This window comes from Idiotropiscis lumnitzeri, chromosome 10, assembly GCF_059441095.1.
Source record: "Idiotropiscis lumnitzeri isolate Australia: NSW breed Sydney's pygmy pipehorse chromosome 10, RoL_Ilum_1.0, whole genome shotgun sequence".
NCBI classification, from domain to species: domain Eukaryota; kingdom Metazoa; phylum Chordata; class Actinopteri; order Syngnathiformes; family Syngnathidae; genus Idiotropiscis; species Idiotropiscis lumnitzeri.
Window position 1 is genome coordinate 7,460,743 of NC_142400.1, and position 25,947 is coordinate 7,486,689.

Genomic DNA, 25,947 nt, shown 5'->3' on the forward strand with positions numbered 1-25,947 from the left:
TGAAAAATGTTCGCATCCGACATCAGTGTGTCTGATTATCGCAAAACGCTTGACAGGACAATCAAATCAGAACCTATGACGTGAAACACACATGTAGTTGGCCATTTTGCTTTGAAGGCATCATTTGACCGCAATTTTGCTATTTTAGTTCTTTTTTTGTTGTGCTTTTGATTTTGTGAAGCACATTGAGTCCACATGTGGGTGAAATGCGCTAAATCAATAAAAGTGCTTATTGTTTCTCCATTGGTCAATCTATCGTTTGGAACACTTTGAAACGCCGACAGGCTTTGCAAAGTTTATTTGGAAGGACAACGTGGACAACGCGAGGCGCCCTCGCCAGGCTCTCCCTCATATTTTCCACACTACGGCTTGCTGCACGTCAACATTTTGGAGGGGAACGTAAACCGCGGGCACGGTGCGGTGAAAGTGGCATGATGGATAACTGGTGGTGCTCGCATTAAACGCTCGAACGTGTCCATCGCTGTGCCAAAATCATCAGCATCGTGGTGCATGTCATTACTGGAGGAAATTGGAAAAAGAGAATACATGACAGGAGTGGTGTTCAGTTGAATTGTGCTGTTGTGAAATGGGCTAATACAAAGACAATTGGGTTGCTGGTGCGTTACATTGCTTTGTAATTGGGATTACTGTAGCACAGCTTTTGAGTAGAGGATAAAGATTAAGAGGCGAGTCTCGTTTTATCACTTCAATTGTGAGGTAGAGAAATGTCAACAAGTTGGAAAAGTTTAAGCATTGGACACTCGAGACGAGTAGCAATACGGAATGGATGGTGCGACGAGAGTAAAAGATGTACTTCATGTAGTGAATGTGTGGAAAAAGGGGTGCTCATGCTATCTGTGCGTAAGTAAATTATTTGGCCATTAAAAGCTCTAAGTTTTGTTTTTATTCTTTAGCGTCAAAGCACTGCTCTGCTTTGATATGTTTGTTTTCACCAAAATGTTTTTTTTCTCCATTTTTTGGTAAGAAGTGTGTTCCACTGCAGATTACTAAAAAATTGAAAAAGAATTGTGACAAACACAATTTTCAGTGGGTCATGTAGGATTGGTTAAAATGCTGTAAAATGAATGCCAATGTGGGGAACTCTGTGCCAGCCCTGTGAGAAAGTTAATAGTTTTTTTTTTCATTTGGCAAAATAATAAATAAATAAATAAATAAATAAATCATTTTAAATTGCATCATTTATTTTTAGTGAGTCTTTATTTTATTTATTTTTTGATCATTAAAAATAAAAAGTCTTAACATTTTGAAAAGTCAAAGAGATAAACGGAAAAGATTGTGTTTTAATAATAAAGCCTGAAGAGAGTCCATTCTGATCTTTCTTGAAATCTTACATGTGAGCTGACAGTTAAGAAGTCATACTCATGAATATAAAAACCTAATAACACAAGACCCCAAATAATGATGCATACTTGAGTAGGTGAATAGCGGCATACTCACATTGAGCATATTCTTGCAGGAGGGCGAATTCTGCGGGGGTCAGCGTGACCCAAGCATCCTGGCCGCTCGACATGGTACTCAGGCCTCACCGAGCAGCATTTTTGATCACACTTGATGCAAACCAATGAGCTGTCGCCACAAGCAAGAAAAAGGAGTAGAAGAATATTGATACGATAATATGTCATTTGGGCATCATGCGCCAAACACATTACAGGGCGTGGACAAAAATGCCTTGCGTTTAGCAAGAACACCTGCTGGTAAATGTTCCCGAGTTGGAGTTGGTCACAGTACAAGCATTTGAAATTTGAAAGAAATGGCAGCTTCAAAACAATGTCAGTGGGTCAAATTGTGAATTTTATTTTCCGAGTGAAATTCAAACCAAAATGGCCGACTTATAAGAGGAGAACGAAAACCGATTTGAATCGGAAAATCGCTTTTGATTTAAAAGACGCTAGTGCAAGGATCCGAACGAAATTCAACTTGTAAATATTATCAAGATACTTATTAATTTTTTCATTGGAGACAGGCCACATTCGCATTTACTGATAAGTTCATTCGTTCATATCGTACAATGAGAAAATACTCATTGCATCGTACACTCTCAAACTGAGAGAATGAGAATTTTTCATGTGCTCGCTGACCCATGAAATTGGTGTCAGTGACTAATTTTATTTATTTATTTATTTTTTGTCAAAGTGACGGTCCTTAAATTTTCTATTCGCGAGACTTTTTTTTTTGTTATGCTCAACATACCATACCCAATTTCATGTTGACCAATGAATCTTTTGTCAGGGAATATGTATTTATCGTATTTTCAGGACTAGAAGGCGCACCTGTATATAAGCCGCAGCAAATCTTCTTGGAAAAAAATAAAATAAAAAATGATATATTTGCTAATTAAAACAGAACAGACCAAAGAGGAAAAAAAATTGAGTGTTTTCTGAACTATACAGCGCCCCTAGCAGTGAAAGAAAAATCCACAGAAAAGCTGCACCGTTGTTTTAGCAGCATCAAAATCTAGGGAAAAAGTAGCGGCTTATCGTCTGGAAATTACGGTATTTATTTCATTCACCTGCGTATAAATGGAATAGAATTGAATTGAATTAAAGCCGTAGCAAGCAGAGGTGTAAATTAGGGATAGGCGTCTGTTGGTGCAGCATCCTCGCCTGATGCAACAAGTCCAAGAGTCTGTTGTTGTTGTTTTTATTTCTCTGTGCATTCTGGGCTGAATCCGATGGCATCATCAGACCAAGCTGTTGCTATGATGACGGCGCAAGCAGCCCCCCCACACTCCTAATGAGACCACCATTCACACTGGCCGCATTAATCGCTTGTTGCAGTTGTTGTGAGGCCAAATGATGCACGATCCATCAGGGACGTACAACCAACCCACTGAGTCTGAACATCAGTACGTTAGTGCCTCAGCAGTGTGCGTGCTGTGAAATCTCAATGACGGCCACACATGCGTGCAAACGGCATCAATTATTGAAATATAAAACAAGTGTTGCGTCGCACACGCAGCACTTGTGTCTTCCCGATATCCTAAATTGGCTTATCTTGTCATTCCGAGGCATGGTTCACAAGCAGCATCCTCACGTGTGTGCGCATGCTACGGTGTGCTGCATCCACCAGAAGATGGAGAGTGCCTCCACACACACACACACATGAAATACACACAATCATACACACGCACACACACTGCGACACGCATGCATAAAAAAAAAGACGATGAGAGGAGGTCAACATGCCATCGCTCACCTGCTTCAGAGTCCAGGGAGCAGACCACGTTCCCAGATGAGCTCAGCTCCAGAAGCTCCGCTGCTTGCTCCAGTTCGTGGACGAGGATGAGGAGTGAATGCGCTTGTCATTTAAAGTGTGAAGAAGAGGAGGAGGCGGTGATCCACTGGGGGATCCAGTGGGTGCTGAGGCAAGAGTCGTTATATTGTTATTACGTTTGGAGTAAGGAGAAGAAGAGGCGGTGCTGTTCCAGTCGAGGATTCAATTGGTGCTGAGGAATGTGTATATAAATTTTTTTTAATTAGGAGAGATGGTAGTGATCCAGTGGATGCTGGGGAGAGGTGGCAGTGATCCAGTAGAGGATCCAGTTGTTGATCCAGTGGAGAATACGGGAAGGGATCCGGTGTTTATTTAAAATAAACATCAAATGAGGCGAAGACCAGATACTGACCCAAGAGAGGGTCCAGTGGTGGGTCCACTAGCTCAGGTTTATTTGAAGACCCGATCCAGTCAGTGATCCAGTGGAGGATCCGGTGGTTGATCTAGTTGAGCATTCAATAGGTACTGGGACAATAAGCATCGGTTGTGATAAGATGTCACGTCTGGAGAAAAGGCAGCTCCGATCCTGTGGATAATCCACTGAATGCCCCAGTGGAGGATCTTTTTGGAATCCAGTGGAGGATCTGTTTGAGATCCAGTGAATGTTGAGGCAGGAGTGTTTATGCTGTAATTAGTAATGTCGAGAGTGGAGAAGACGTCACTTTGACTTAGTAGAGGATTAAGTGGATGCTGAATGTATATTTTGTTTCGTTAGAAGTGTGAAGAAGAATTGGAGAATCCCGTGGAGCATCCACGAGGTGATCCAGCGGATTCAATAGTTGGTGCTGAGGATGAGGAGTGTCTCAATTGTCATTAGATGTTGAGTATGGCAAAGTCAGAGTGGTGGTCCAATGAATGATCAGTCGATTTTCCAGTGGTTGATCTGGGGGATGGTCTGGGGGTGATCCAGTTAAGGATCCACTGGATGATCCACTGGATGCTGAGGTTGAGCTTTGTGGGGGAGCATTAATTTCTGCGTTGCATCTTGAGTGTGTACAAGAGACAGCGATGATTAAGCAGCAGTGAGCGTGATATTTCTGAATTAGATGTCACGTGTGAAGAAGAGTGGGTGGAGATCTGATGAAGGATCCAGCAAATGATCCAATGGTCGATCCTGTGAGTGTGTATATCTCATTCAAATGTTGCACGTGAGGAAGCAGGGGTAGAGATCCAGCGAATGATCCAAACTCACTCTTTCTGAATTTGATATCGAGTACGAAGGAGAGGGGGTGGAGATCCAGAGAGGGATCCAGTGGTCGAGCCTGTGAACAATCCAGTGGACACTCAGGCAAGTGTGTGTATTTCAGATTTAAATGTTGCACGTGAAGAAGGGGAGTCAGAGCTCCAGTGAATGATCCAGTGTGTGCTAAAGCAAGTCTTTTTCAAAGACATGGCGAGAGTGAAAAAGAAGGGTGGTCGATCCATTGGATGCTGATGTATTTCTGAATTAAATGTCGAGTAAGAGGCTGCGGTGCTGCTACAGCCCACTCTCCATGATGGAGGGGGGAGCAGAGGGGGGGGGGGATTGTTTTTCTCCAGTCGCGGACATGCAAGAGAGAGAGAGAGCGGACTCATCACTTTTCCCGCCCCCCTCTCTTTTTTTCCCCCCTCTTTCTCTCCTGTCAGCCTGAACGTAGCATCAGTTAGCATTCATTGCGACAGCCGCAAAGTGCGCTAACCTTTGGGGAAACCTCCCCCAGGGGGTTGCGAGGGGAAAGTGAAGGAGAAGGGCAGGTGAAAGAGACGGGAAGGATTTATGGAAGCACGCCTGTAGCGTTCCATATCCATGAGTGATTTCATCCAGTACCACAACAACGAGTAGAAATACATGGTAGTCGACAATCCAATACATGACTGCTATTTATTCAAACAGACAAATTCCAGATTGGAAGAGGGAATCATCAATATTATGAAAAAAATAAATAAATAAAAAAACACAATATTACATGTATATAGTGAATCCCTCTCCATCCAGTTTGCGATCCCGCTATTTTATGGACATTTTTTGCACAGTTAATAACTAACGTAATTCATGTTTTTTCTAAATATCGTCTATTTTAGGTGTAATTCTATTCTTGACCACTAAATGGTGGCACACAGCTCATTCTGAAACTAAATTTGAAAGAAGATGAATGAAGAAGAAGATATATAACCAGAAGTTTTAGTTTTACAATTTCATGTTATCGTGTTATTTAATCTTTAATTAATCTATTTTGCAACACTACGTACAATGACAATAAAGGGCATTCTGATTCTGATAATAACATCAAACACTGGAATAAAATACGGCATACTCACCAGAGTTGCAGAATAATTCATGTTAAGTTCATATTAATTGCTACAGACAAGTTTTACTTGTTAAAGCTTTTGCAAGGATTGCCAAGACCGACCAATCAGAGAACAGAGAAATGCTTACATCATCATATAGACAAATTTGAAATCTGATAGGTTTGACCAATCTGGGCTAGTTTCGTTGCCAATGCAATTGAAGTTACATTTACGAATAATACTGATTGTGAAGGTTATGAACAGATTAAACACTCGATGCTAACCATTTAGTGAGTCGTCATGTCACCCTGGCCATCCCACTGAAAATGTTGCCCCTGGGTTGAGGAGACCACTATGCTACACAGTCAAATGGGACGGAACGGATCATTAAGTGCACCCTCATCTCATTCGCCAGCGGTCGCCATGGCAACCTTTAAGCGCACATCAACCCTCTGCAGTCGATTCACATCGCTGCTTCGAGCCTTTCTCTCCAAGTAGACGAGCTTAGGAGGCTAAAAAGTGAGCAGTGTTTATCCTGTGAGGCCCGAGGAGTAATTGGATCTCCATTCAAGCTCTGGATACATAATTCTATCACTTCACTTGTACTCCACTTGTGTGGCTAAAAATAGCAGCGAGAGCCTGCCTGAATGGGCCTCGTTATGTAAGCGCCTAAAAGTCTACGGGGATGACCCGAGGCGAAGTTTTCCTTCCCGAAGGGACGGAACACGTCCGATTGGACTGCTTACAACAAAGAGCGTGAATGACAATGCCGATGCACGTGACTTAATGTCCTCACCCAAGTCTGGTGCCAACTGATAATTGTCAACATCCTCAACGGGACACTTCATTAGGAACACCTGCTTTCGAAAATTCAACCTGGTAATGAGAATTAGGTCATGCCATATTCACACGTAATTGGTACCATCAATAAAAAAAAAAAAAGATCTATGTGGTGTGAATTAAATGGGTTAAAAATATAAAAAAATAAAGCAAAAATTAAAACGTTACAATAGTCAAATTAGTGCAAAGAACAAACACTATATTAAAATGTGAAACAAAAATATATGAATTAAAATACAATTTAAAAACAATCTAATATTAACAGAAATAATACAATAAAAATACGTCAAAATGAAAATTATTAAGAAAATTGTCAAGAATGTACAGTATATCAAAAGTAAAATTAACCTAAAAGAGAAATGAAAATGGAATGAAATGTAAAAGTTTTAAAATATATTAAAATTAAAGAAAAACAGTCAACGGGAAACTATATAAAATTGTAAATTAATTAAAATGAAAGAAATATTTACAAGCAATCTACCGTCTATCAAAAATAAATTATATTTAAAAAGAACAAAAAAAACAAAATAAATAAATGAAAATATGTTTAAAACTAAATGCGAATAAAGTATATTAAAATTCAAAATAAGTGAAAGTAATAAGTAAAAAACTAAATCCTAAAAATGAAGGAAATAAAATAAAAAAACAAATACCACATGAATACATTCATATTTTTAAACAAAATCATAAATATATATTAGAAGTGAAATAAGTTTACATAAAATACATACTGATAATAATTATGAATTTTATTTATAATGCACTGCAATTTCATGCAATTCTCAAAGTAGAACAAAGAATCTGAAATAAAATATCAAAATGTTAAAAGTTACAGCAGAAAGCTTGGCAGGATTAAAAACAAACGCAGTCCATCCAATGTAAAGTAAAAATAATCATAAACACATTCATATGTTACATTCAAAACAACTCAAGCAGTGTGCAAAAACAAACAATGGCGACAAAAAAAGTGTCATCTTGAGCTTTTTTTTCTTTTGTTTTCTGTTCTTTTCTTTTTTTCCCCATCCAGATCTAATGAGCACTGACGGGCGTTATTGATCGTGGCGACATTTTGTCGAGGGTTAAGCGGCAGGCCTCGGGCGTCCATTTTACGGCACTCCTCCGACCCAGCGCCATCAATACATCTGTTCAGCTCTCATTTTATTACTTGTGATCATTAAAGAGAAAATCACGTTAAAACCGATTGATGAAATGATTAATCGATTCCTGCCGAGGGTTTGGCAGAAGGGTTTAATGTCAGGATGCATACGGTGCATGTGGAAAGTATTCACAGCGCTTAATGTAGGATCTGAAAATAATAATCAAAATAAATAAAAACATTTGATCCAAAAGTGAAATACTGTGCTTCACATTTTGATGAGAATTTGAAGGAAAACAATGCGATTCACAACTTGGCCATTAGGGGAGTAGTATAATCCAGTCAGTCAGCCAGAAAAAAAGAAGAGTTTCACACCTACTGGGCCTCAGTAATCTGCAGCAATATTAGTTCCTTGCTGAGGAAAAAGAATACATGCCTATAATTACTATGTTACGAAAGGATGGTTATGAACGCATGTAGACACGTGTTCATGCACATACCAACCGGTTGTGCCATCTGCGTTGGTGCTCGCGCATGATGAATATGATAATATCCTTCTGATGATTAATCGCAGCTGCTTGTAGCTTCTGCTTTGACGCGGCATTAAGATGTAACGTATGTCAGGGAGCTACTCTTTACAAATAGCTAACCAGCCTTAAAACCCTACTTTCAAACCTTAAACCGGGTTCGAAACCCTAATATAGTCATGAAACATTTCTTTCAATCCCAACCCTTTCTTTAAACCCCACTTTTCAGCCTTAACTCATTCTTAAAACCTTGCTTTAAAACCTTAACCCTACCTTGAAACCATTTCAAACCCCAATCCCATTTTGAAACCCTAACCCTGGCGGTGAAACCCAACTTTCAATCATTTCAAACACTAACCCCTTTCTCGAAACCCAATTTTCAAATGCGCTCTCGAAACCCTAATGCTAGCTTCAAACCCTATTTTTACACCCAAGCCCTTTATTAAAACCCTAACGCCGTTTCAAAAACCTCCTTTCAAACTTAAACCATACTTTTGTAATCCTACTTTCAAAACTTAACCCTGTCTCGAAACCTTACTTTCAAATATTAACCTTATCTCGAATCCCTACTTTCAATCCTCACCCTTTCTTGAAACCATACTTTAGACACACTGAAGCCCGCGAGCACCACATTGATGATCCCTGCTCTGGTCCAACCATAATTTGCACCCCAGCCCAGTTTTGAAATGTCAGTGTTATATATATATATATATATATATAAAAAAAAAAGTGACGTAATGCATAAAGTTAGATTAACAAATAGCAAGGCATTTAACTTGTTTTGTGTTTACCTAATTAATTACCTAATAAACAGTAGTTGTCACATCTATTATTATAATACTTGGATGTTGTTATTGTTACGCATAGACAGCAGATGCTGACGAGGAAGGAAACAGCGCCATCTGCTGTGCAACATTTCACTACACCATAAACTGTCGTACAAAACAAATGCACCACTGATCCTCGGCTCCATTTGTTCACATGCTTCCATCCATTCATCTAACATAGGATCATAAATACAGCATTTCTTTTCCAAATTCTCAGTGCCAAAAGTTTTTTTTGCAGTTTAAGAGGCTAAAAAGCAAAAGATTAAAAAGTCCTTCAGTGCGTTTAGTGAGCGGGAGGCGCCGCGGTCTGCACTTCCCGGGTCTCAGTCTGACTTCATCTTGATGGAGAGCAGCTGCGAGAAGCTCTGCAGAGCCCAGTACAGCACACTGAGGGACACCAAGGCCTTTAACAACACACAGAAACATTAAGAGGATAACTGGTGTGTTGCAGAATTATGCAGAACGGCAGACAGGGGGAGACAAAGGACCAATTATTTTTTCATTATTATTATACTCTTATTATACTATTATATTATATTATATTATATTATTATTCATTTCATAGTTGGACCCTATTTTTCATTTTCTCTGCGTCATCTGGTTATGTAATGAAACATCAAAGCCCTATTCAATATTCTATAATTTTCTTCCCCCTCAAAGTAGCCTCTTAATTGCTTGCTATAGTCATGAAGAAATCAGTGGCTTGAACATGGACCCAGATTATAAAAAATAATAATAATTTCACTCAATTTGCCAAAAATGGAGACATTGCTTTTGTGATAATACTTTCCATATGAAAGGTTTGAAAACCTTCCTTGAACACATTGCTGATATTATTCCGAAGGGCAGATTAGACTGACATGACAACAGAGAGGCTGACACCTGATTGGATAATAAAACCTAACATTCACAAGTGTGGCCGTGCGCTACACTTGATTAGATAGACATGTCTACCGTATGTAATAGCGCGTTGATAAAACAACATCAACATCCTGCTCTTCATCCTCGACTGTTCATCCATCATCACTGACATCTCACGTCAAACTGTGACACAACACACACGGACGACACATGTGAGCACCGCTACGCAACATGTCATCACGACCACAACACATGCTCACTACTGTGAACCGTGTAGAACCAGACCACATTTACACATCACGCTGCACATGTAGCTTATTCCGCGCTTATAGTTAGTTAATCTTCGCTTTGCAATGTCGGACATGTTCCGACAGGTTAAAACACATTCAAATATATTCAAATAAACACACAAATTAATGTCGCGAGTTCACTGTACTTGGGCTAAAATGGGCCCAAAACAAAGTTCCTGTTTTGTGTTTAGTTGCACTTTCACCATACAGCAACTGCTGTTTCACATGTGTTCTGTCTGGTGCGTGTGTGCGTGTGTTTGTGGATGACAGCAATATTTCTCATGGCTGCGCTCCAGTCTCTGGTGGGACGTAAAACGGACAAATGCTGCCTTCCTGAACGCCTAGCGCTCGTAAGAGTAGACAGGAAGCTGCAGTAAGTGTGTGTTTGTGTGTGTGCGCAACATTTTTTACCTCATTTAGTCCCCTTATTAAAGAGTAAGTCAGTCTTCACTTGTCTCAACATAGCATTGTGATTTATATTTTGTTTGTGGAATATGAGTTAAGCAGTAAAATCCACTCGTTTTTAGCCATTTTGTCACACAGCTGCACAGGGCTCAATGAGCAATCACGGCGCACTGAAGCTGAGCCATGATTGGCCGTTAGCTGAGCTTTGAGCGACTGTGATGTCATTTTCAGTTGACAACAGCAAGTGAGTGGCAAAATGGCTGCCCTCTCGGGTGTACAAAAACAATGGGTGGATTTTACTGCTCAAATTTCACAAACGCAATGTTAATCAGAATGCCCTTTTCAGACCAGCAGGACTGCATATAAAAAAATATATATATTCTTGTTAAGAATTTTGTTGTCCTTTAAATACAGTGGAACCTCTGTTCTTGTCTTGTGTATACCATGAGGACCCCTAAGCATTTAATTCTCAGGCATCGTCTTCTTTTTAACCCACATTTTACATAAAACTGGAGCTCCCCATTAAATATAAATTTAAAACTTTTAATATCAATTATATCTAATTACAAGTTGTAGTATGTGCTTACAAAAATACTGAGAATATTTACCTAGCTTTGAGAAAAAAAAAAAAAAAAAAAAAACGTGTGCTCATGTGCACCCTGGTTGGAAAACCCGGATTTCTGAGAAGAGAGAAAATATTTGTTGGAGTGCTTGCAAATGTCTTTAATTTGATCTTGAAAAGTGATTTATGAACAAAAAAAATTGTGGGAGTAAACCCAAACCGTTTGGAGAAAATAAAATCCATATAAGCACAAAGTATTTTAATTTGATCCCGTATCCTGAATTTTGCCAACAGCATCACTAAATCAATCAAGCAACCAATCAGTGCTCGTGTAAATGATCATGAAACTTAAACTCATAAAAACGTATCAAACGGCATGACTCCAGCAGGACTGTAAGCTGACACCAAAATTGCGTACATTATTATTTTACTACATAAAACTGTTTGGTGGCCCGAAACGGAAAGTAAAACCCGTGACGTGCCTTGTGTCCTCTCATAGAAGTTCACCATATTAAAGATTCATTTCCACGTTACTAGAATGATACGTGGCCATTTTTCACATTGATCAAAGTCCGTCAGCACACGTTTTTGGATGTTTTAAGCTGTGACATGAGGACACGGCAGCACCGTTGTCTTCTGCCAAAAAGTTGTGAATTATTTTCCAATGCGCTGTAAAGTTCCCTAGGCGGCTCATATATCAGCACGCCGGAACGCTGATGCTCTGACGATTTTTCATTTGGAGACAGCCATGCAGCTGCATAGGCCTGACATTTTCACCTCACTTCCGCTCGATACGAGACAATAAAATTGCTTTATTGTCAATGGGATTCAAATAAAAACATCTTCTCTGCGAGTGTAGTAACCCCCCCCCCCCGAAAAATTTAAAATAATCAAAGAAACAATTTAACAAGTAATACAGTGTTACCCCATTGTATCGTATAATTGCAGGTAGGAGTAGGGAGGTAAACAGTAATTCGATCAAAAAAAAAAAAAAAAAAAAGAGGGATTTACAAATATAAAGAAAATATGCACAAGTCGAAAAATTAGAGAGAAGAAGCAAAGCTCTTGTTATGAAGCTCTTCCTCACTAAATAAAAACACAAACAAAAATCGATTGCATGGAATTTACATGAGCACATCGAGATGCAACCATTAATCGACAACTAATCAGTTATCAAATTCATCAAGAATTGATTTTTGATAAAATTATTGGCAATTTTTTTGGATAAAATTATTGGCAATTTTTTTTTCGGAATTCAAGCTTCTCAACAGTAAATATTGACAAATTTCCTGAGTTATGAGTTAAAACAAAACATTTGCTTTTACTTCGGAAAATAATCAATATTTGGCCTTTTGTTAATTGAATTTGTTAATTTTTTTTAATAAAGGGATGGAAATGAAAACTCTTTTTTAAAATCTGAGTCATCAAATAAATCGACAGAATAATGAAAACATTAATCAATTATTAAAACAATCGTTAGTTGTTCACATTATGCATATATATTCCAGCATTATGCTAGCAATTTTTTTTTTAATTGAATACATTTTAGTTGGGCGACTAAAAGCTCCTAGTTTCCCAATGGTTCTGAGCCATAAATCTGTAAGGTAAGGCGGCAGGAACGAGTCCAGCGAGGAGGGAATGAAAGTAAGATGGGAAAAAAAAAACAGTGAAGTGGTACGTAATTTCGTGCTTTTGGGTCCCTCCCCTGAGGAGAATTATCATTTATAACATTTTTTTTTTTTTACAACTTCTTGACTTCTAAAACGAGGAGATCATTGTGGGACTAATAAAGGACATCTTATCAGCAGTGAAATAAGTTTTTACAATCCATCCCTGGAGAAAAATTTGCATTTAAAACATTTTCTTTTACACGTCGACTTCAAAGATGAAGAAAACCAACTCAAACGTAAGCCACTTTTCAGTTTTGGTGCATATTGTCTGAAAGAAATAAACGCAGAATTTCCACCAACTGTATTGCTTGCCTAGTCGGTTGAATTGTTTATTTCTATCAGTCATAAATGAGTGACAATGAGGCCCTTGTTTGTATTTTCACATCTTAAGGAGAGTAAACGTGGTTGCCCTTTGCGACTCAGTTCAAGGGGATTCCTCAGCAAAGACAAATGAGTCTCCGAGGGGGTGGCAAATAGGTTAATGGCCCCCTCGACTCCGTCCATCCGCCCACTGATATTTACAAGAGTTATGACGCCCCTGATTGTACGCTCCCGCTGCGGACTTTGCTGGAAAATACGAGGCTGAGAAAGAAAAAGACAGCAGTAAAGGGATTATGGGTTAAAAAAAAAAAAAAAACTTACCCCAGTTCAGTTCAGTAGTGAAGTTGGATTCCTCGGACAAATGGCACGAAAATAGATATTTAAAAACAAAAGCCAGACTTCGTCTTTTGAGGGGCAACGGCCTCAGGAAACAGAAATGAAGCTACCACATTTTATGTTGCTAGGTAAAATGACTGCCAACTACGGAGTCAAATTTAAGTTCGTCATCAAATATAAATCTTGACAATTTAGTATGTCCCATCTGGCGAAAGAACCTGGTTTCAATTCGGGAAAGTAAAATGTCAAGGATGAGTTCATCATTGAAAAAAAATGACCAACAACTTGTTTATTAAGGCATACCATATTATCACGACCAAGGCTCAACGGATTATCGGGTGCAGGCATGGTAAAACGTACGTGAGCATAAAATATACGGTAACATGCAGGAAGGCTAAAATGTACGCGAGGATTCGTTTTTAAGAAGGCAGCGGGAGCAAAACTGAGTTCGGTTGTAGTTTATTGAAGTATGTAACACTTCATCTTCTCAGGCATGGCTTCCTGAGACTTTTTTTGTACAAATTACTACCAAATTTCATGTTGCTGGCTTCTGGGGCTGAATTTCCCCCCCCAAAAAAATAAAAACGACCACCTGCTTCGTCCCGGGTGGTTTTGACCGTAACAAAGTGATCAATAACAGAGCACATGGTGGCTGTGATTAGTGCGGTTCAAATGTCACCGGCCCAATGAAATAACATGCCTCTCTTCTTCTTTAAACCGGGAAGTATTCGCACGCGACCGCTTTTCCGACGCCCCTTCCAGTCTTCCTCATACCGACCTTCTTTTTCCGCAATCTCATGCTTCGGCGGCGGCCAACTTGGAAACATCGTCGGGAACCCAAATCGGTGCCCAAACGACTCAAGGACGATTCAGGCTATGTGACGCCATAAAGTGTACAAATTCAACCAAACTGGCAGTGGGGAAACTTTTCCAGGCGGGACACTTGAAAAATTAAATTTTTACAACACCACGTGTGATTGTTAGCCAAGACACGAGTGAGCCTGTTGGATTTTTATAAAAGGAAGAACGATGGAAGACTTTATACAGCGAAATGATACGCCACACCGGACCACTTTCTTGTAATATATGACTTCTTTTTATAGCGGAACACTATGAACGTCCTCAATCATTATTTTTGAATGATTTGGAAGTATATTTGACAAAATCTTCCCGTGGGAGCAGACACCCTCTTAATATTTAAGAGCGGATTTAAAACCTTCATATTTGATAAAGCTTGTCGTTTGGGTGCTTCGATGTGCTGCCTTAGGCCAACAACGCTGGATTGTTCGCTCTCTATGGACTGGATTTAAGTGGAGGGAATAAAGTACAAACACATCGTTATGGTGTTAACGTTTCATATCAATAGGAAAGTGGAGAAAAAATATTAATCATTGTCAGAATATTTGCAAAAGGAAATCTATTGGTGGGAGTGTCCCGAGTCAAAAATGAGGTACGCTTGCAATGAGAGCCGAAGCAAAGCTTTAAGCGAGGTAATTTCTGAGAAAAAAAATTAATGGACCCCCCCCCCCCCGAAAAAAGTTAAAACGTAAAAAATTATTATATAAAATGTTTTTAAAAAAAATTGAAAATGATGCAAAACATTACAAACGAAGTAATTAATTAATTTGAAAAATACCAACAAATACTCAAAATATTAAGTTAAAAATACGAAACTACATAAATTTAATGTGGGGAAAAAAGGGATTCATTTCAAAACAAATTAAACAAGAAACACAATAATAATAGATGAAAAATACAGAATTACAATTAATTATTGCAGCTCCTTCTGGTGTGAACAACTTGGCTACTGGGGACAGTATAATAATTCCTTGCAGGCACAAATGAAGAAGAGTTTCATTCAACTCAGTAGGCTGCAGTAATATGAGTTGCCGAGGATAAAATCTATATGCCAGTATTATTTTTGTCATATTATCTATACACGTGTTGCTCCACCATTGGTGTTCAAATATCGGTTGCTTACGGGTTACAATATCTCAAGGCACCACTGAACTGTTAAAAAAAAAAAAAATAAATAAATAAATTAAAACTTATCTCTAAATTTGGAACTCTGGACTGTGGTGAGCTGCGATTGGCCAGTCCTCATTTCAAGGGTGTGGCTTACTGGAATTGTGACTAGCATTATAAATCAGCCACAAAATAATAAATAAATAAATCAAATGAAAAAAATTCCAAAGATGCAAATTCCTGTGTCACATTCACAGGTCCAATTTTCCAGCTTTCAAACACGGCCTGCATGGCAAGCGCTTTGACAACGTAAACTGAGTGCTTAAAGTTTGACGGCTGCACTCCCCCTGCACGCTATGTGCTAATTTTTCACACAATGTACGGCCCCGCCCCCGACCACAATGCTGTTTACACCCTCTTCACTTTCAAATTCCATTCCCGGGAGCGCTGACATGACGTCACGGTGCACAGTTTCCACAGCACCAAACAAATCCCATTCAGGTTTTTACAGCCTCGACCTTTTGCACGTGAGGTTTTTTTTGGGCGGCGACAGAATGGGGACCTCTCGCCACGGGTTGTCTTATCAGGAAAAGGCGAGGCGGCCTTCGCTGTTTTTGCTGATTTGTGTCGGACTTGAACTTGATAATATTGATATGACCTGGACATTTATCTTTCCACAGCCGAGCAGACAAGCACAAATGAGCTCTCAATCAACTCTGACATGACTTGACTTATGACTTTCCTGTTATATGGTCACTCATCAAACTTTCACTGACATGCAAAGGCCAAAACTAAACATCAGAGTTGGCTCCAGCCTCCAAGGGGCCCTCAGCAAAACGCTAGCCGACGAGCATAATGGCCCAAGGTGTTTTTAGGTTACTGTTACACAGCAATAAAAAATAGCAACGTGCTTGCTAAAATAAATTCTTTACGTCTGTGTAGATTCATAGTTCTCCAGGTTTATCAGCAATGGTTTCTCTGTTGCATATCTGTATATAAAAAAAACAAACAAACAAAAAAAACAATCAAAAGCCCTTCCACAGTCTTGTTTTTGGTGTTTTGTAATTTGAGGCATGTATTATAACTTAAGCAGAATTTGACAGTTTGGTTATTTATTTCTTTGGCCATGACAGAGAGGAGTAGTAGAACTTGAATGTCGGGGGATAATAATTCGCTCCTAAAAGTAGCTTTACTCCTAAGCAAATTGAGCCACCCCCCACCACACACACTTGAAATGACGGTTACGGCCCTGTGCGTCTCTGAGCACATTTTAAGTGCCACAGGCTCGTTGGGGCTGGCAGGTGCTTGAAAGCCTCACCAAAAACTCAAAGTGGTGGCTGACACATGGGCGCCCTTTACGTGAAAGCAGCCGTCACGCTTTTAATGACACGACACGCTGCTCTGACGCGTTTTGAAGCGGCGGCCAATCGATGGAGAAAAAAAAAAAAAAAAAAAAGAGTGGCGGTGGGAGAATTGACATTTAATTGTGCTGGGGCCCCTGCTGACTGCACACTTGCACACAAAAAGCCTGGCTTGTGATATATGGCATCCTTAAAGCTCTCAGTGCTATTAACGACTGGCAGGTTTTGACCACGGAATCACACCAAGGCCTCACGAGCCAGACGGGAGGCTGGAAAGCGTCTGTATGAATGGATTGGATGTTGGAGGTCGGGGCGGGGGACAGAGGGGGAGGTTTGACCAATAGAATGTTCACTATTATCAGCGTTATCACCATATTGATAAATAAGTACGTACGGTCAGTAGAACGAGAGGGACACATCTGAATATGAGGTTCTCTTGCAAAACATTATACTGAAAAAATTACAATCGCTACAAATTTCAAATCAATTTAACGGGGAATACATTAGATAGATAGATATATATAGATTTGAGTCCAGAGCTGTCACTAAAGGAATCTTTTTAGAATCAAACAATCAGGTATTTATAATATTTTTTATGGCAAAATGTCTCACAGTGACGTGTATTCCTCCATGAATGTTTTCAGTACCTGGATTGAGTGTATCCGTCGGCAAAAAAAGTCTGTGCCGTAAACATGGAAGTAGTCATTTTTTAAAATAAAAAAAATAAAAAAATGCTGAAAAATTTGTGTCTACCAATTTTTTTGTGATCAACTTAGCCGAGTTAGTCGATAGGTTTGTTTGGTAATTACAACAAATTGAACTGAAAAAAATTAATTAATTAAGAAAGGTAAGAAAAATTACACGCATGTAGTATAGCACATAGGTAAAAAAAAAGAAAAAGTAATCGGTTAAAAAAAGTTATCAGGAATTATTTGACGATCGATATAAATATCAATATACAGTACATTTCATAATTATAAAACTCTTTTGCACACTTCTCTGGTGGCAGGTGTTTGCTGAATCCCATTTAACTGTCAGTCATATTTTGATTAGGAATCACTTCATCCTTGTCTTCTTTCTCCATTGAGAAGACAGTGATTTAAACTACGGTAGTTGCGATCATTTTTTTATTTTTAATCCTTTTTTAAATTTCTCTATTTTTTTAATTTTACATCCAGAACAAAAAGTGTAATTTTTTTTAATTTTTTTTTGCACACACCTGAGCCCCACAGATGTGGCCGGGACAATAAAAGCGGCGACTCCGCGCTCACGTGCAAATCCCATCAGCCTGCTCTTGTTAGCGGCAGACGCCACTAATTGTTTCCAGAAGCCTTTCTCTGAGCTCAGTGAGCAGGGCGAGGACAAAGCCAGAAGTGGGGAAGGTAGGGAGGGGGCACCAATAATGAGAGGTCAGCCGCCATGTACAGTCCACAGTCAGAAAGGCACGCTAATTTTAGGGCCAATTGGCACACGCATCTGGACCGAGAGATCATAGCAGCGGCGGCCGGACTTTGCACACTAAACAGACCACACAAACACACGGTACCGTGTCGGAACAATCACCGTGACAGCACACATTTCCCCCAAAAGTGACTTCATTGTTCAAGATCATTGTCACACTTGTCTTTGGAGTTCATCCTTGCATAGAGCAGCACAGAATGTAGTTTGCAAGGTCATGTGATGAGCACAGTGGCGGCGGACACGTTAATGCTAAATACTCACAATGTTATACAAAGAATTAGATAGAAACTCACTCAAGGATAAAAATAATGTACATTTTTTCTTTTATTGAAATACAATATTTATGTAATTTCAATCTAATATTTTAAATGCTTTTTATATATCATTTTGATCCATTTTGTTTTATTTTCTAATATTATTTTGTAATATTTTGAGCCACACGTATATGCAAATTGCCGGAAATTCCTAAAATGTATTAGAAAAAGAATAATATTACAATATGAAATATTTGACAAAAATGTCAAGTAATGAACACTTAAACAATAAACATCTTGAGACATATTTTAATATTTGTGTTATTGTTTTCCCCTAATATTTTTATCTTTTTGGGTTTGTCTTTTTGAATTATTTTGATATTTTCATATTTCTACTGCAAGTCAAAACAGTAAGTGCTCAATCTATCAAGGCAAAGTAATAATGCTCAAATCATAAAGCGGACTTCAATACAGAGGATCACTGCTATTCGCAAAGGATAGGGCCCAAACCCGATCAAAAAGAGCAAAATATTCCAAACAATTTTTATGATTCCTAAAAATTGGCATGAAAAAAAATCTGAAGAAAATACAAACAAATAGAACTGTCAAACTGTGAATATGCAGGAGTCCACTGTACTCTAAAATAACGGAACAATTTCGTATTTCATGAATATATATTTTCTATGTCTGTGTCTTCATGTAATATTTTTGACTTGGTCCTATATTTTGCAGTGCACATTTTTTGTCTTAATATTTTTGCATTTGTTTTTAGCAACCGCCATGTTCGGATCTCACACAAGGTATTCAGACTAACTATTGTCAGATTATTGACATTTACACTTGTTTGTTTACACTGCAAGAAACAATCTCAGTCAAATGCTAGACGCACTACCTGACTGTTGTATGAAGTGCAGAAAAGACAGTGGGCCTTACCTGGATGGGAACAGTCAGAGCTGAGTCGGGGGGGCTCAGGTGGCTGTGCTGCAGCAACACCACCATGCACATGCAGCGTAGCATCTCCAAAATGGAGGCCAAAGGCCTGCACACAACATATACATGTATTTTAGGGTTTTTATTGTGTATCAAATTATATTTGAAAATAACAATTTGAATTCAATTTATATGAAACACTGTTCAAGAAATGTAATCATAAAATAGGATTCAAGAAAATGAAATAATAAAATTAATGTTAAATGTTTGTTTGAGAAAGAAAGGGCTGCCACATTCCACATGCGAGAATGGTCATAGAAGAACCACCTACACCTAAATCTGAGCCAGGAAAACCCATGCATAGTATAATCTTGATATGGCATAAAATAATGTAGTGAGTAAGGTACCTGCAGTCGATGATGAAGCCCAGAGAGGTGAGTGTGAGTAGGATGTAGCCGGTCATGCCCAGAGTGGTCACCTGGGTCAGCGTCTAGGGTACAAATACGGCACATGGCGTGATTTCCAATGTAAATCTGTAATCAGCATCATGGCTGCTTGGCTCCGCAGTCGCTCAGGAGAGCTTTCCACAAAGAACCGGGCTGCACCACTGTTTACTAGGCAGTGCCAAGGCAAACAAGCCTGAGTGCGCTAGCAAACGGCGGGTACACAGCAGCACATACACCGCATTCCCACTTGGGACTTTTTTACTGCACACTTGCACTGCAGAACATCTAATGCACTTACAGTAGATGGGTCGCCACAAAGACGGACGGTCATTCCCATTCACTCGTTCACTCAGTCAGCCAGTCTGTCGTCATGCACGCTCTGTGGTCAGTCACTCAAACAATTACACACTTGGTCAGTAGCTCACGCTGTCACTCAGTTACTCAGTCGGCCAGTCACTCACCGTGTCACTTTGTTGGCAAGCGGGTTGGTCAGTCAGTCATTCACTCTCAGCATGTTAGTCAATCAACCACAAACTCACTTGGTCCCTTGGTCGGTCAGCAAACACTCACTCACTCACTCAGTCAGTTCATCACACAAGCAGCTGCTCGGTCAGTCAGCCAGTTACTCACTCAATCACTCACTTGATCGGTTGGTCGGTCACTCAGTCAGTGGATTGGTCAGATGAACATGGAACTCACTCACTGAGTTACACGGTCGGTCCGTCACACACACTCATATTGCCAGTCAAGCAGTCAATTAGTTAGTCATTTATTCACTCTGTCAGTATACCAATCACAAATTCACTCATTTGATTTGTCGGTCCATCACTGAGTCGCTCACTAAAATGAGCCTAAGACAGAAGGACACGGTCATATAGACGACAGACCAAAGAATTAGGACAGCTGTCTATTATTTGATTTGTGTCCATTATGAATGTCATAAAAATTCACACAAGGCCAGCTTCACTTCATCAACGGAAACAGTTGTGTGACAGTATCGTTAATGTTAGCTGTAGCATCCAGTAAGCTAGCTCGCTAGCTAGCTCGCTAGCTATCTGTCTCACAGGCGTACAGTACATAAACACAAAAGGGTGACATGATTTATTGCGGGAGCAGTCAAAGCTCACGTTGTTATTTTCCTTCGCAAAAGTCCTGATTGCTGCATCCTGAAGGCTATTTTGCTTGGGAAAGGCTCCACTCCACAATTAAGGCGTTTGTGTTCACTGCCGGACCACCAGCTGGTGTTTCATTTGCAGGCGAGAATGGGGAGCCCTCTCCGCCCTGGAGGTGTGTGTGCGTGCGTGCGTGTGGGGGTGTGTGTGTGTGTGTGTGTAAATGTGTGTGGGACCACAACTGAGGAGTTTAAAAAAAAAAAAAGAGGGGCAATTTTATTTGGGAGTTGTGAAGGAGTTTGGGCGTGACGGCACTTCTCAGCTAACCAAAACTATGCCTGAGGGGGGAAAAAAAAAAGGCTTCCAAAGATAACTGCCGAGGAGACCCGATGCTTTATTTTTCTGACGGAGGAGGAAGGGAAGGGGGTCTTTTGGCTTAAGCAAGTGGAAAATAATAGACAAAGGTTCCTCCAAAGGGGAAGGCCGATCAGTCATCCTGTCACGATGTTAGACGCAGCTCATTTTTCTTTTTGTTTTTTAAGTAAAAGTTACCGAGCTCCAGCGGCCGCAACAAACTGTGTCATTAGTTCAATCATGTTGGCAGACAAGTAGTCTTCAATTAGGGAGCTCGAGAACGTCTCGTCAGACGTCCGCTTGGACCAAACATCTTCACTGTGAACTTAAAAAAAATAAAAAATAAATAAATAAAAAAACAATCATTCAAAATAAATTTTTAGCTAAATTTAAAAGTAGCCTAAAGTCAAAAGGGGTTAACTGTTTTCATCTTTTACATGACAAATGTCTTCATTGCATTTTATTTAGCATTTATATATTTTTAAATAGAACATTTGTTGCACAGTTCTTGAGTCTTTTTCTAATGAGTGCAACACCAGTAAAACTATAGATTTTGTTATTTTGTACAATATTTCTTCATGTATGCCAATGTTATTTTGTGCAGTCATAATTGTAACACGATGTAAGATGGGTTTTTTTTGTTTTTTTTTTATTTTGGTAGAGTTCTTCTGAACAAATCCGTTTAGCAATAAGAACAAAGTAGACACGCTTTGGAATTTAGGCGTCATGATGTGAGACAAATGAGGCTGGAGATTTTGGCTAAAACCGCTTGGTTGGCTTTGGATGGCACCTTTTCTGCCAAGTTTTTCCTGTCATTTCCATGTGTCTTAATGTGACAAATACGTACCGCCTGGTTTTCGAAGAGCTCGTGGTACGTGTGCAGCACAAGCAGGAAATGTGTCACCACGTAGACTTGTAAGGGTAGCGAGCAGCTGGGTTCGTGAGGCTTCTCCTTGCCGGTCACCTGCCAGTGGAAAAGAAAAAAAAAAAAAAAAAACACGTTAAGAGACCTGAAACCACTTCCCCACAGGCCACAACCACTCGGTGAAAATCCTTAGCAGAATAAAATATCTCTAGGATGAGTTTGCCTTAAAACGGGCTCCCGGAAAGACTCAAAGTGACACCAAACCTTCCTGTTTCTTTTTGGGAACGGCTTTTTGGAGGGTTTTTGGCGCATCTGGTCTTGATACATTTAAAAAAGATTGAGTTATTGGACATTTGTGTTGGTCAAACTTTTGTCATCATGTTCCACCCTACAATGAACAAAATAAAAAAAATTTAAAATGGATGTGTTTATTTTCACGCGTCTCACTAGCATACGTTGTATAAATTTGGTTGCAATCAGACAAAATCTCTAGGACAAGTTCACCTTTGAAGGTTCTGTGGAAATGACCGGAAAGTCTCTCAAATGGCTGTTTCAAACCAAAATGGCAGTCTTCTTGAAACTTTTTACGGGTCACCTCATGACCGAGTTCATGTCGGTATTTATTTATTTATTTTTTTAATTTCCTGAAGAAAATTCTATATTAAATTTTTGATGCCTCAAAATATGACAGTCACCAAACGTTTCTGGCGAGCCCACACACACTGACGAAGACAAAGATTTGTGTCATCTGCATGATTTAAATTTGGTAGCGATAGGATACAATCTAGAGGATGAATTTGTGGATAGATGCTTCAAACCAAAAAGAGCAGTTTTCCTCCATGGCTTTTCTCTGGGTCTGCTCTTTACAAATATGCCTCCCAAATTTTGCACTTCTTAAGTTATACTGAATGTCTGAGGCAGGATCTGAAATTCCAAACGATTCTTATGGTTGCGCTTTTAGTGTCAAAGTCATCACACTTTGCGGCCATGCCTCCGCCCCCACACGCAATGACAAAAACTCCATTTCATGACTTGCAAAATAAAACAATGCTCAGTTTAAAGCGTCAGAGCATAAGATAAATATTTTTTTTTCAAAGTCTCGCGGCATTCCCATCTTGATAAAAATGACATCAAGGGTGTCAAGATCATGGAGGAGTACATTTTCAATCATCTAATGGAGCTAATGCAAAACCATCACTTATCGGGCCAATATGAAAAATATACAATATGTCATCATCACTGCTGTTCATCCCACTTCAAGGAATGGCAATATTGTTCTACAGTGCTGTGATAAACATTGCGAAATACCACAAGTTGCCTTTGAAGGTTATTTCTGGCATGGGAGAGGAGACACTACAGAGAGACATCCACGGAATGTAGAACTTTAGGTCCTAATATTTATTTTTTTTCAATTGAAAAAGTGTGTGTGCGTGTGTGTGTGCGTGTACATGATAATTGTGTTAATTTTCAAATTACAATTATATTTAGCCCATTGAGCACATTTGGTCATCTGACCAATCACAGTAGTTTCCTAAAGCAGCATCAAGTATTTCAAAACATTCATTTATATTGTTTAAAAAAAAAAAAAAATGTTTTTCTCCAAGTGCTTCATTCTATCCAGCGAAATTTCCCCTCTTCCACCGACTGGTCTATTTTACATTGGACATGTTTTATTTTAGCAATTTTTTGATGGATTAATGTTCATATTGCTTCATTAAAAATAAGGTTAGTGCGGGGTTACTTGCACCTATTTTTTTTTTAAACAAACAGCATTCCGGAATTGATTTTTTTTTAAAGGTTCCATTGGGATTAAAATGAGCTCATTCGGTCATTTGGATTTTTTTTCTTGCTTTTTCCCCCCCCTTATTTTTTACTGGAAGTCGTGAGTCCAACTTTTGGAATTTGCTGAGTCATTCGACCCCTTTCTGTCATTTGGAAAGAAAAAAGTGGGTAGAAATAAATTGACCAATCACATGGGGGGTTCGCAGAGAAGTCAGGCAGCACGCTGCCCCTTCTCCTCAACACACCTGTAGGTACGTCGGAGTCGTGGTTCACCTGGTGCCATTGCCAACCACAAGCTTACTTTCATGGAGTTTGGCTTCCAAGGTTGCCTTCAAGGGGCCAATTGAATCGTGAACACGTTTTTTTCCAAGTGTCACGCATGAGGGAACTAAATATGTGCCACCATCAACGTTATTTCAAAGCTAACCGCCGGCTCGTTCCACTGGAGCCTTTCTGCAGACACACACTCACACACACACGCACACGCACGCACGCACGCACATTTCCACTGGGGCTCCATGCGGTTTTAATCCCAGAGACGGTGAAAATGAACTTATTGTGCGCCATCTACAAAGGCTTTTCAGCCTTTATTTGATGTGGCCAATCCTGGCAAAAGTCGCCTAAGACTCCCACCGTGCGGAATTCTCTTTTTGAATGATGTCAGGTCACAACGTGGTCCCGCACCCACCTCTGGAACGTGATTGTAGTTGCCCAGCCGAGGGTTTCCGGGTGTCCAACTGGGACCCTTGACAAAAGTTGACACTTTGTCAGAGAGACTTGAGTAGGTGGTTGACCTTCTCCACAACGACAAATAGTAGTGGAACTAAAAACAGAGGACGAACACCAAATCACTGTCAGATTACGAAAAGAAAAAAAAAAAAGCAATGAGATGTTTGGTGTCACTCTAAAATCACTCCGTGTTTAATGGCAAGTAATCACATTTTGCGCACACATGATGACAATTTATGATATAATTTATCGTTGTCCATCTGTCGAGGAGACATGCTTCAAATTTAGCAGTAATCTGACAAAATCTTATGGACAGGTTATTTTTTTTAAACATCCCTGGAAATGTCCAAAATGACGCACAAATGTCCACTTCAAACCAAAATTGTAGGCTTCCTGTTTGTTTTCGAGAGGGACTTCTTGAGATTTGTTTGTAGGTCAACTCATAAGAGACGTCATGTTGCTAAGCACAATTGACTTTGAGGGGTATTACAGAAGTCGCTAATTTGGGAAATGACCCCTGGAAATGAGCCAAAAATGGCCGCTTCAAAGGAAAATGCATGGCAGTCCGTCTCGGTCAGTTTTTGAAGTCAGTAGTGGTCAATGCTGTCATTAAAAAACAACTTCCTGCGAACTAAGAGTTCACTAATGTATACACTAGAACCGTACCATTTTGTAATCTGGGGTGTCTGACAGCAGCTTTATCCATATTCTACTTTTCAAAATGGTCTTCTGTCTGTTTGGACTACAATTAGCATGTTATTCTAACAAAACAGCCACTCACTGCGCCTTATTTACCAATGTGTTTTTATTGGACAGATGCTCGTAAGCTCGCAGACATGCTAGTGAGCATGCTAGAGAGTTTGTTAGCAAGCGCAGTACTCACCTGACTTGTGATGATTTCAAAAGAGTTGCAGGGGAAGACCAAGCCATAAACCACCTTGTCCTTCTCTGGTGAGAAGGTACCTTAAAACAACGATTGGCGGTGTTAGCCACACTAGCATTACCATTGGCCTTCCTTCACTTCCATACTAAAACTAAAAACAAAACAATAGCCACCTTACTTTTGCACCTTGCAGTTGATGTAAATCCCCCAAAATAACCGCTACCATTAGCAATGCTAGCATAGTGTTAGCATGAGCCTTTCTTCACTTTTGTACACTTTTTAATGCTCAAAACAAAAACACTAGAATTAGCTATGTTGGCCACTACGGCTTAAGCGGAGATCTTCACACAAGCCAAAACCAAGACACAACAGTTTGCCGTGTTAGCCACTATAGCTTAGCGCGAGCCTTGCTCCTCCTCGTACACAGCAGTTAACGATATAACCATCGTTTATTGTGTTAGCATGAGCTTTCCTTCACTTTCAAACTGTGTAGTCAATGCTAGCACAG

At 39.6% G+C, this 25,947-nt stretch overlaps 2 protein-coding genes across 2 annotated transcripts in view; both read right to left on the reverse strand.

Annotated features, from left to right (window-relative positions):
• dgkb (diacylglycerol kinase, beta) overlaps positions 1-1,595 on the reverse strand; it is a 45,269-nt gene extending 43,674 nt beyond the window's left edge. Inside the window, exon 1 of the mRNA XM_088307219.1 lies at positions 1,459-1,595. Coding sequence (XP_088163345.1) covers positions 1,459-1,531 — 73 coding nt within the window. The 5' untranslated portion in view covers positions 1,532-1,595. The remainder of the gene's footprint in view (positions 1-1,458) is intronic.
• A 5,535-nt stretch (positions 1,596-7,130) lies between these two features.
• Positions 7,131-25,947, reverse strand: part of agmo (alkylglycerol monooxygenase) — a 36,221-nt gene continuing 17,404 nt past the window's right edge. Inside the window, exons 8-13 of the mRNA XM_088306838.1 lie at positions 25,440-25,519; positions 24,516-24,650; positions 22,028-22,144; positions 19,676-19,758; positions 19,272-19,377; positions 7,131-9,256 (exon numbers count right to left, since the gene is read on the reverse strand). Coding sequence (XP_088162964.1) covers positions 9,176-9,256; positions 19,272-19,377; positions 19,676-19,758; positions 22,028-22,144; positions 24,516-24,650; positions 25,440-25,519 — 602 coding nt within the window. The 3' untranslated portion in view covers positions 7,131-9,175. The remainder of the gene's footprint in view (positions 9,257-19,271; positions 19,378-19,675; positions 19,759-22,027; positions 22,145-24,515; positions 24,651-25,439; positions 25,520-25,947) is intronic.